The 12355-nt window shown below is 37.7% G+C and overlaps 1 protein-coding gene across 1 annotated transcript in view; it reads right to left on the bottom strand.

The window, feature by feature from the left end:
• Nucleotides 1–1636: 1636 nt before the first annotated feature.
• The window catches only part of igsf3 (immunoglobulin superfamily, member 3), a 229183-nt gene continuing 218464 nt past the window's right edge, over nt 1637–12355 (bottom strand). The window contains exon 10 of the mRNA XM_072585217.1: nt 1637–10417. Within this exon, the coding sequence (XP_072441318.1) occupies nt 10167–10417 (251 nt within the window). The 3' untranslated portion in view covers nt 1637–10166. The remainder of the gene's footprint in view (nt 10418–12355) is intronic.

Below are 12355 nucleotides of genomic sequence, written 5' to 3'. Positions count from 1 at the left end.
TTGCCAGCATTTGGTTCATATCTCTCTAAACCCTTCCTATTCACAAACCATTCCAGATTCATTTTAAATGTTGCAATTGTACCAGCTTCCACCACTTCCTCTGGCAGCTCATTCCATACACGCACCATCCTCTGCTTGAAAATGTTGCCTCTTAGGTCCCTTTTAAATCTTTCCCCTCTCACCTTAAACCTATGCTCTCTCGTTCTGGACTCCCCCACCCCAGGGAAAAGACCTTGTCTATTCACCCTATCCATGCCCCTCATGATTTTATAAACCTCTACAAGGTCACCCCTCAGCCTCCAATGCTCCAGGGAAAACCAGCTCCACAATGTTTGCAACTGTGGGAAGTAATAGATCCCTGACCTTTTCTGTGCCTTCAATAGGCTCATAATTATTTTCCATCTTTATACTTTGTTTACTTAAGTTTCTAAATCGTGACTTTATCATTCAAACTTTGGCTTTGCAATGTTTCTGGTTCTGTGACCTTGTTTTAACTTGATTCATTGGCCCTTGATTTCCTTCAATGTAGCCACGCCTCATTTGCTTACTATAGGAACAACACTAAGTACTTGGCTTACTTCTAGCTTTTACAGTCTGTGCCTGTTTGTTCTTAAAGTTTCCCCTTGATGACGAAGGGTGCAACTTTACCCACAGGGCAAACAATGTCATTTTGCTCTTTGATGGAATATCAACTCCCGATTGCTCCTACAAACCAGCTACACTTTGGTGAAATCAATGTTTCAGCTCTGGGGAGTTCTTAGCACATTCTTGCTGCTATAAATCTCTTACCAGAGTCTGAAATTCTTGACACCATCAACCATGGATTATGTCTTGTTGAATCTTGCCACCAGGTTCCCTACTCTTGGGTTCTCAAAAATTCAGCTCTTCCAGCTGCTGGTTAGCTGCATGAGTAGCCTTCATAATGCTGCATCTGAAGAAATCTTCAGATTTTCACAACTGTCAGCATGTAGGAGGCAGTTAAATGGTGACTGCACACTTTGTCCCTTGTTGTAAGATGAATCCTGACCATAGCACATAATGACACCCTGTTCTGACCTGACTAGCCTCCAAACTGAGAAGCCCTCCTGAAACGATTGACCTACCCACTGCTCCATCAGCTCACTGATTACTCTAAGTAGCTACCACTTTACCTACCCATAGCCCTAACTAGCTGCCATGCTGCCACCTTATCCAGTGCTAACCTATCTTTCAACTAAGTGACTTATCTCGGCCACCCTAGTCACATTCACCCTTCCATTTTATACCAAAAAACTGTTTAAATATCCCAAAGCTTTTTAGTATGTTAGTAAACACGTATCAGAATACAGCAGCTAGTTTTGTAAGAAAAGGGTCATGGGTTGTCTCTCCCTGTTTGATCCAGCACTACAAGGAAGCAGAATCATTTTGGTGGAAAACTGCTTTGCATTGCTGAAGAAATCTCATTTGGAAGAAGACCCAGTCAGAAAAACAGCTGTGGAGTGGAGCAGCAAGCCAATGGCGACTGCAGATCTGCATAAAATCCGATCCATTATTCTGTCATTTAGCTCAATTCTATCTGTCGTTGCATGCAAGGAACATGCAATAATGTGGATGAGGAAAGAACATGTCTAATGTCCATAAATAATCCCTACAGGAATAAAAAATGTTGGAAAAATTTTAATCATAGGTGTGTGGACAAGGTACTTCTAGAAACACAATTTTTTCAAGACATTATTTTATTAACAACAAAATGACAAAAGGTTTCAAACAAATCACACCACATCTTAAAATTTACATTAAAGTACATCACAAATGAAATTTTACCATATCATGCACTATTAATACATAGAAAATACCTAAAACAGGTCATCTGTCCAAACAATGAGAAACTGGGAATATTCTTTAACATTTTAAAGCAATAGTTATGCTTCAGTTGAAGTGTCAATTTATGACAAGAGTTCTACATCAGTGACAATAAATATCACAGTGCCAACAGTATAGGATTGTTTGTTTTGATCATGGTTTGGAGTAAAGACTGCCACCTCACAATTTCAAATATAAATTCAGGTCAACTAGATAGTAGGTTATGCTGGAAGAAAGGCCTATACACAGAAGCAAATACATCAGACTGGTTGTATGAAAGGTTCATTCTTCAATTTTCCAAGGTTCAGTAAGATTTCAAATTAGAAGGTCTCATCTTGTAGAATATCTCTACCAGCAGGCAGTGCAGGGACCCCGTGAAATCATTTTTGAGAATATGTCAGCATTATGGGTACAAAGTGCACCAATCTCATGAGGGGAAAATTATACATATCTACCAAATTAATGAAATGGTTTCAAGAGCTTGTGTCAAAGTTTGACATTTCGAATTGACTGTGGCAATCTGACAAAGTTTTGAGAAATTGTGAATAAAATAGAATGAATCTGATTTAATACACAATAATTTCTTCAAGGAAGCATGTTCAGTTACATTGTAAGCCATAAGTTACAGCACACTCTGTTGGAGAAGCTACAGTACTAACATATGACCATATGATTTGGTTACTGTGACAAGTTATCATTCTTGCAGTTCACTTGTAATGTTTACTTTCATTTTGCAAATCCACAATTCACATCTATCTGTGCGGGAAACCTTACAATGGGCATTAGCGTTGTGTTGGCTGAATGAGATTAATTGTATTTCTAATGGCACTCAGAATCTCAGTTTTCGATCTGCTGAAACTATGGGGTAAATTTGCATCTCGTATTCACGTAGGCAGTAAGCTAATGGAGTGGAGCACTGCCAAATGTTCAAGCCACTTGAATTTTATTCCATTGATGGGCTCCATAACAGGCTGGGAGGGGGAGGACATTTCACTTCACTAGAGTACTGTCCATGTGGTGAGGATGAAAACGTAACCTCTTTTGTCTGATGATCAACCCGACCATTGAAGAAGTTTGCAATAAGTCACTTTCTGATCATTGGACAATGTTGCTGCATGGGCAATAATCAAATATGTTCATTACAAGCTCTACTCATCAGCATTGAAACACTTAAATTCAAATTCAAAACAGGAACAGCTTCAGGATGCTTGTGGGCTTTTGAAAGTGAAATAACTCGTTGACATTTGGTCCTATTCATTAGTAGTTGTTTGCTGATACCATTTGAAAACATATTTCATGAACATTCATGAGTAGAATAGCAGAAGACAGCCTCACATGAGACAATCAATCCTGATATGCACAATCCATTATACTTAAGTCCATTAATGTACCTTGCATCCACCACCTGCTCAACTTTTCAAAGTAACCGATATATATTTTGAAGTTTTTTTGAAAATACATTTTTTTCAAAGGTTTAAAAGCTTTCAATTTCACTTTGTCTCAATACCCACCTTTACCCCAGGTGTAATAACAAATGATATGGCTCGTTCAGAGTGCCAGGGATCAGGTTATTGTAAATTATACTAAAACTCCATGTTATGTCATATTGATTTCCACCAGTAATATCTAAACCACAAAAATACAGTCTTATTAAACATAATGAGTGCTGTAATAATTAGGTTAATACATGCAGACATAATTAAACATAATGTAAAATGATATTTGCTACCATAACTAATAGAAATATATGTATATATTTGAGATACAGATCTGCTGCTAATACCTGCTATTATTTTGTTTGAATTTGACCAACCAGAAAATGGTGCCCTCAATTATTATTTAGCATTGTTTTAATATATAATTCATTTCCTCTTTGAAATTTAACTTTGCAGAACTAGAAATAAAAGGAAGGAAAACACATGCAGTGAGATTTGCTGCATTTCTCCAGTTGAAAAGACTTTGGCTAATCCCCCAGTCATCCCACATATTGATAAATGATGTGAGAAATGGAAGATTGAGGTGTTTGTTGAAAATATATTTATAATAAGGTGGACTCAAAGGTATATACACACTTTGAATAGCTCTTTTTCAATCTGTCTAGCAAGCATATTAGAATTGCACTGAAAGGAATTTGAACACAGTGGAATCATGCTGATTTGAAAAAAATTGTTTGGAACTTTAGCAAATACCGAACGTCTCTTAACCAGTTTATTTGATATGCCTATCCTCTACCCACACAGCTTCCCAAACATATGTAACATTTCAAATGAACATTTTTTAAAATAAATATAAATGAGGAAAAAATATTTCCACTGGCAGAAGTCTGGCATTAAAAGTACATAGTTAAGATAATTGTCTAAAGAACCAGAGGGGAAATGGGGAGAACTCTTTTTAAGTAGCAAGCTGCAATTACATTCATTAACTGGAAGACATTGCCTAAAATGGTGCCGAAAGCAGATTCAAAAATGAACTGGAACAGCCTCAAAAAGGGAAAGTTTGCACTGTTAGGGGCAAGAGGATGGTAGTGGTACAAATCTGGATACCTCGGAGACCTGACAAAGGCACAATGGCCACATTGTGTACTGTATGATTATCTGAAAGCAGTTTCCTTCAGGGTAGAATGGAAATGACCCAGGAAAGAAAGTCCATGTTGAATAATGATGTGTACTGAATTATTTGATCTCTTGGAGAAGCAGCTGCATACTATATCCAGCCACCCTCACCCAGAGGCTGAATTCTAGACAGAATGAGGCTAGAAAACATGTGTGAAACCTGAATAAGAACACGTTCACAGACATCCTTTACACCACTCAAAATCAGGCAGTCTACTGGAAATTACTATTCAGGGTCAGCCATAAAAAATGCCAAACAGGATGGGATGGCATACTGGGGGTGCTTTACATGGAACTGTACTCCAGCAAAGTTGCGTGCGCTTCAAAGACTTTGACAAGTATCTCAAAGCATTGCAGAAGTACCACCAGTGGTGCCATCAGAAGATTTTACAAATCTGATGGCTTAAAGATGGTCCAGTGACCAATTTCTCCAACCCAAATTGCCTAACAAAAAGCTGCCAAAGGTCAAAACCAGCTCTGAACCTGAACATGCCATTCATATTCCCGAGTCCAGTCTCCTAAAGTAATGTTCCACTTGGAGCTCAATTGTAGCAGGAAGCTCCCAGGAAATTGGCCGAAATGCATTAGCGATCTCCATAAAACATTCTAAAAAGGTCTCACATACCTATTGACTTATGAAAGACCTTCTTGTGAATAATGAAAATGGAGAAGGCTTCCTCAGGAGAGCATTGAGATGTTGTGTCAGGAAAATGAAGAGGTAAAGTCGTGGCATTTGAGGGACATAAATCTCTAAACAGTCCACCTACCCAACCCTTCATCCGTCACCTCATCCGTCACCTGATTGGTTCTGCAGATCATACCATTGATCAGCCATTTCAGAACTCCAATGAACTCAAGTTAAAACAAAATCTTGCTTGACCCCTGCAGACAGCTTAAGAACAGAATTCTCCAGCAAGATTTAGGATCTTCAGGTGGTATGGGAGGAATATAGAAAATTAACAAAATGGGGAAAAAAGACAGTGTAAAAAATATTTGGCTTCTCAGTGTTACTTTGCTGAAAATGCAATATTGTAATTCATTTTTGTATCTATCAGAATAAGCGATGGTGATTAACCACATACCAGTTTAAATGGATATTTAACTGAGGAGCAAGGTAAGAATTTATGAGCTGTTATTTGTAATTTTTTGAAAATGTTTTAAGGTTTGGGAAATATTTAATCTTGGATTTCAAAAGTATTGATACCATTTCTATCATATAGGTATTTCCTATTAGATAGATACTTACTCTTTATAAAGCCCTGATGTGGGGGTATGGGCTGCTTTTTGAAAGGTTGGTGCAGACTCAGTGGGATGATTGGCCCCTATCTGCACTATAGAGATTTTATAATTCAATGATCCAAACCAAAAATTTCAATTTTCTATTTAACGCCTTCCAGAAAAGGCTAGTTAAAGCCTTTTTAGAATAGGCTATTTAAAAGGCTATTTAAAGCCTCTTCTCAATAAACAGTTTACAACTGCATGTTCATTGATTAAAAAAAAAACTCTTGATTGCACAAGCAGATAATGCAAGTATTAAAAATTTTTTAAAAACTCTTGGAAACTTGCACTAATGCAATTAGAAATTCATTATCAGTTTCCCTGTAGGTTAAAGGGAATGATATGAATAGTGCACATCATTCATGTCATCATACCTTAATTTAAATATTAATTAAAGAGTATGCTTGCATGATTTGCATTGCCAGAATACTGCTGAATATAAGATTTTCTTGCATTGTGCAACAAAGCCCCGAGCATCGACTTTATCATTTGTCCCTTGTATGTTTCTGCTCAATTATCCAAACCAAACTCAAAGCAGAATGCGCATTTGCTGAAGGTCCAGATAACACCCAATTACTGTCTGTCTTTTGAAGTTGCAATATAATCTTTTATGAAGGCTAGCGCAAAGCCAGCTATGTCTTTCCTGGCTTGCTCAGCCAAGACTTAAAGTGCTACAGACCCATATTGCCACTTTACTCATTCTTGGCTTTGGTGCCAATTGCCATGGTTCAGAAATATCATTGATGCCATTTCACACTACTTCACAACTCCCAGGTCATACTGGGTGTATCAGAATCTGCACCCCTGATGTCTTTTTACAGTCAGCATTATCCAAAGCTGGTGAACCTTCACCAGACATTTTCTAGAATTAAAACAGTGTTTAGGAGTGCCCAATAGAATTAATCCGACAGCAATTTCATAGTCAGTATGCACCCAGAAAAACTGTGCACTTTCTTAGTACAGCCAAATGTTTCAGTGAGTTTGATTAAACAAGCCTTTTCAACAGGTAAATTGGTGCCTTCTATAGCCTGTCATATTCATGTTATCTTGAATAACAGCGTTCCCAAAACAGTTCATCCATTACCGGATAAAATGTGCAGAGTATTTAATTACCAGACATAAATTCATCGCTTCTTTGCAGACCTGTCATGGTTTTCAGTTGGATCTGCTTTTTTTGTAGAGTGAACTCCACAAAAACATAATTCAGCATTTCTATTACGAACACAGCTAGGGACAGCCTTGAACCAATATTGATAGTCAAGCTGAGATATTTAACATATTTGGTTACTCATTTATTGTTTAGGTTCTATGCCTTTGTAGAGATTGTGATATTCTGTTGCATTTTATCATTAAAAAATGCTTAAGCTCTTCTAGAACCAATTAACCTGATGATTTCCCAATTCTTCCATTCACATTTGAGAACCCTTACTTAAATAAACTGCATTGGTTTACTAACTCCATCAACAACACATTTTTACACCTTCCTTAAGTCTGTGCTTTTTAAAAACCTCTTATTAAATGATTAGTAGGTAATAAATTCAGAGTTATGTAAGTGAATGTTTCACTTTCCAACATCAAGCTGGGTAACAGATACTTTTAAAATAGCAAAACACAAATTCAGGGAAGCACAAATTCAAAGGAAATATCTGCGAAGGCATGTTTCATAAGTCAGGGAATTCAAACCTTTTGAGAAATGTTGATTTTATTATGGTGAAGTGGATGTGCAATGCAGAGGTTATGCTACAATGTGAACTTCTGACACTAGGGAGGAAAGGACACAATCTAGGCTATTTGTACATTCTGTTACTTTGATATAGTGTTTTAATCCATCACTTCATCTGGTATTCGGACTGTGTAGAAGAGTCCATGTGACTGTAAGTCAACTCCACAGCTCATTCAGATTCTCTACTCATGAGTATACACAACTGTATATATACATTAGGAAATCAAAGGCTTGTTCTCCCTTGCTGCTTTGACCAATCAATACATTGTGTGCCACAGGTCATATACTCATAAGGAGGCCTTTTGGCTAAATACTTGATCGGGTGAGGAATCATGTGATTGCATTCAGGATGAGACGCTGTGCCACATCATACAGCAGGTGTGACATGCAAACAAGGCATAAATATGGATTTTAGAAGAAACCCAGAACAGTTTTAAACAAAATTCATTATTACAATTGATCTGTTTTCTAACTGCAAAAGAACAGCAAATTTAACAATTCAGCCTTAAACCATAACTGCTCATCTAACAAATATCACAGAAGGCAGGTAAAGGTATTATCAGAATCTCATCTGAACCTGCAGCTCCTGTGAATTGTAACAATAGTGTGTAAATTAGATATGCTAGATTAGGGATGTATTGGCTTACAACAGCCCTACATGTTTGAGTACTGTGCTCCTGATACTTGGTTTGTTATACATTTTGTTTCATTAATTTGTGGGCATCGTTGGCTGGCCAGCATTTATTGCTCGTCCCTAGTTGCCCTTGAGAAGGTGTTGGTGAGCTGCCTCATTAAACTGCTGCAGTCCACCTGCTGTGGGTTGTCCCACAATGCCATTACAGAGGGTATTCCAGAAATATGACATGCATGATATATGATAACAGAGGGACAGAAACCAGATGAAAATAGAGTAATTTTACCTGGAAAATATATTTCATTCTATTCTGCTTAATTTGTGCGGTGGGATTTACATAAACAGTTCAGAGATCTCTCCTATCAGATCAAATGAATCAATCACCAATCGATTCAAATCTGATTTGCATTAAAATTATATCAATTCGACATGAAACTGATAAACTAGTTATGCACAAACATCCAGCTAGGTTGGTTAATCTTCTCACATGTGATCTTGGATTGAACTCCATCCCCATGGTTTGATGCTGTCCTAACACTCAGATCTCTGGCATTCACCTTCCCAAGATAATTTCTCTTTCCTCACTTAAATATTCAATTTTTTCTCCTCCTAGTGTGGAATTTGTGGTTTTTAAGAGTGTGATTCTACTAAGTCATCATTTTTGTTTTAGTGCAAAACATTTTTACCCTAAAAAAAGTCATGAGTAATTCAGTGCTGCCCACCTCAGAACCTCACTGTGTGGTGTGAGATCTTACATGATCAACATGGTAAATACAAAGTGATTTTCTTTCAACAGAATATTCTTGAACGTGGAATATATGAGAATTTTCTAAAGGAATTCATGTTGAGATACGTGTTATACGATTAGATTAAATGGACTTGCAACAAAACCCAGGATTCTGTCAGCACATGCTTGGGTACTGAATCTGTTCAGTCTTGTCACCATTTCCTTTGACCAAATGACACTCTTTCAAAAAGAACATAGTCAGAACAAAACAGGCAATCATAATGATTCTTGTTCAAACACAGAATAAAAAGATTTTTAAAAAGTGCAAAAACAACATATAAAAAGAAACTATCCAGCTGCATGACTACTTTCCATTCTACACAGTTGCAGCTTGATCAGATTTCTGTATCAAAAATTCATAAATGAGAAACATTGGCTGTACTTGCTAATAGTCGGCTTGAGCTTTATCTAAATTCACCAAGGAGGGACGGAATTTCATTGTCCATATCTTGTATTCAGTAATATTGTCTTCATGTAATCCTGTCGTAATGCAGTCATAACATTGATGACGATCTATGCAGGGTGTCCTTCCTTGCTTTTCTATTGCACAAGTTCTAGTCATTTCACACTTGTCAAAAACTGACACAACATCTTTTAAGTCTTTAGTGCCACAGCTTCTATGAACTTGCCACTCCTCTTTCATTCCGTTGTTCAAATGTTCTGAACAGTGCAATAATTGAATAGAAGGTCTGGATGCTATGTCGATCCCTCCAGCTATGATGTTTCCAGCTTGGTGTTGACTCTTCTCAGACATTGTAACTAAGCATTGGAGCAGTTAAGTGTAATGAAGCATTAAAAAGTCTTAAATCTTACATCATTACAGCTCAATATTTCTCTCCACAGGTCTGCATTTGCTATAGTTCTGTATTCTTCAGAATTGACAATAGTCTTAACATTCAGGAGATCATCTGACATTTTAATGAGATCAGACTTATTACACATGGCAGACTAGTGTGACAAGCAGAGCTCTCATGCAGTAAAAACAGTTGGCAGAAGACTACACATCTACATTAGTGTAAAGTTAAACATTCCAAATATATCAACTAATTGTACTGGGGGTAATGGGGAGGAGACCAATTGCGGCAAATAGCTTGGAATAAAAGTACCCACTTTCCCTCCTATCTCACTGCCATGACTCTCAGAATGTACATTCTTTATATGGAAGATATTGCTTCCAAACTTGGATTTTTTGGGAGGGTAATTATTGATCCTTAATTCATTATAACTTTGACCCCATCAGTTGGAACATCATTTAATTTTTTTTCCAAAAGCCATTTCCCTGTTCCTTTGTTAACCGAGGCTTCCTGGTCCTATTCTGAAATCTGGCGGCTCAAGGCTTGTTGGAGAATAAGTCACAGCGGGTTCTTTAATCCAGAGCAGTGGGACACCATTTTTGCCATCAGACTTTTTCTGGGAGTTTAGGGTTTTATAGCGTGTTAATAAAATGGCTATAAGCAGGACTCCAAAAATTGGAAAAGGGTAGAAAAATATGAAGTAGAAAAGGGCATCATTTGAACAAATCGCTTCCTGAAGAGAAGAACCTGTAGGAAAGAAATAATGACAAATCAGAAATTCACATTTTATTTTCTCTTTGCCACTCCCCCACACTTCTAATTCCCTCTGCAGTAGACTGCCTCATCGTCTTCCTTCACTCCATGTCACCAAAACATGAACTACTAACCTGAATCCAGAGCATCCAATCCTCCAAGCTAAAAGAGGTATCTTTGTACCAAAATCTATCATCCAGAATATCTGGATGATTCTCGATATGTATCTGTTGGTAATACTTATGCACTCAGATGGGGAAAATTAAGAACAAAGTTACTTTAACCTGAAATCAGTGATTAATTCCTTAGAAACATTTGTATTTGAATGTATGAAACCAACACTAATTACCAAAATGATGTAATTGTCATTACGATTTGAAAGTTTTTTTCTTTTTAATTAGGATTTCTTTGGGGATTAGCAGATTGATTTTACAGACAAATGGCATACGAAAATAACAGAAGTTCTTTTTTGTGATATTTAGCCAAATTTCAAAGTAGAATTGGCTGAAATGTGTGGACAGATACCTTGCTGTTATAGTTTAAAAGGTCATCATCAATACTTAAGTTGTCATCTTTGTGCATATAAACTTTCCAGTTCTGAAGGTTTAACACCTAAAAATACACAGCATTTCTCTTGACAGATGCTGATGGGATGTCCTGTTTATTTTCAGCATTTTCTGTTTGTTTCCGATTTTCAGGTTTTGAGGTTTTCTTTACCTCTATTAGGGATGAGGAGAGGCAGTGGTGTGCTGATATTGCTCTTGGACTCGTAATCCTGAGACCTAGGGCATGGGTCCAAATCCCAATTTGGCAGATGGTGGAATTTGAATTCAATTAATAAATAAAATCTGAAAACTGAAAACAAGGTAGTCTAATAATGAAATGAAATCATGCAGTTTGTGGTAAAAACCCACCTGGTTTAGGGAAGGAAATCTGTTAATCTTACCTGGTCTGATCTACAGGTGACTCCAGATCCATGTATTTTCCCTCCTGTTGTGGGTCTGCAATGTGGCTGACTCTTAACTGCCTTTTGAGGTGGCTTAGTTCAATCTTACTGCTACAAAGTATCACAAAAGGAACAAAACTAGACAGACCACAGACATCGGCCAAATGCTAGAAAGGGGTCACACAGTCCCGGCGACTCTTCAAAATCTATCTTACTAACATCTGGTCACGAGTGTCAAAATTGGAATAGCTATCCTACAGCTGAGTCAAGCAGCCGCCTGACCTAGTCATGCACACAATATCCTAAGTACTGCCATCATTATTCATGGGTATGTCCAGACCTTTCCATAGAGCAGATCCACAGCACAGTGGCTTACATTCAGGAAGAAGCTGTCCTGGGAGTCTTCAGCATTGACTCCTGACCTCATAAACTCTTATGACATCAGGTCAAATCTGGGCAAAGGAACTTTCTGCTGATTATGGCAGACTGACCATGCCCACCCTTCCCCTCAGCCAATAAGTCAGTTCTCCTCCATTTTGAACACCACTCGTAGGAAGCACTGAAGAAATAAAAGGAACAGAATGTACGCTGGGTTTGGTCCTCAGTGCCCCTGACCAGGAGTGGCTGGGTAGCCCCATTAGTGACTGAGCTGACTATGTTGAAAAAGGTGATAAGTGCTGAACAGGACCTGCAGAAACTGATGAGGGTACAAACAGAGGGGAGAAACATATGTGACCATGTCCTTATTATGCCAACTGGAGTAGATGCACCTGACAATGGTAGTTTTAGTAAGAGTGACCATTGCACAAACCTGGTGGTGATGCAGTGTTATCATTGATAACTATCATTGTTTTATGGGGTACTTCCAACATATTGAATGGGACAAATTTAACACAGGTCTAACAACTCATGAATGTGTATGCTTCAGTCATTAAGGGCTATCAGCAGCAGCAGAAATATATTCAACCACAATTTGTAACCTCATA

The sequence above is a fragment of the Chiloscyllium punctatum genome, chromosome 15, assembly GCF_047496795.1.
Source record: "Chiloscyllium punctatum isolate Juve2018m chromosome 15, sChiPun1.3, whole genome shotgun sequence".
In the NCBI taxonomy this organism is placed as follows: Eukaryota; Metazoa; Chordata; class Chondrichthyes; order Orectolobiformes; family Hemiscylliidae; genus Chiloscyllium; species Chiloscyllium punctatum.
This window is presented reverse-complemented; position numbering and strand designations above follow the sequence as displayed.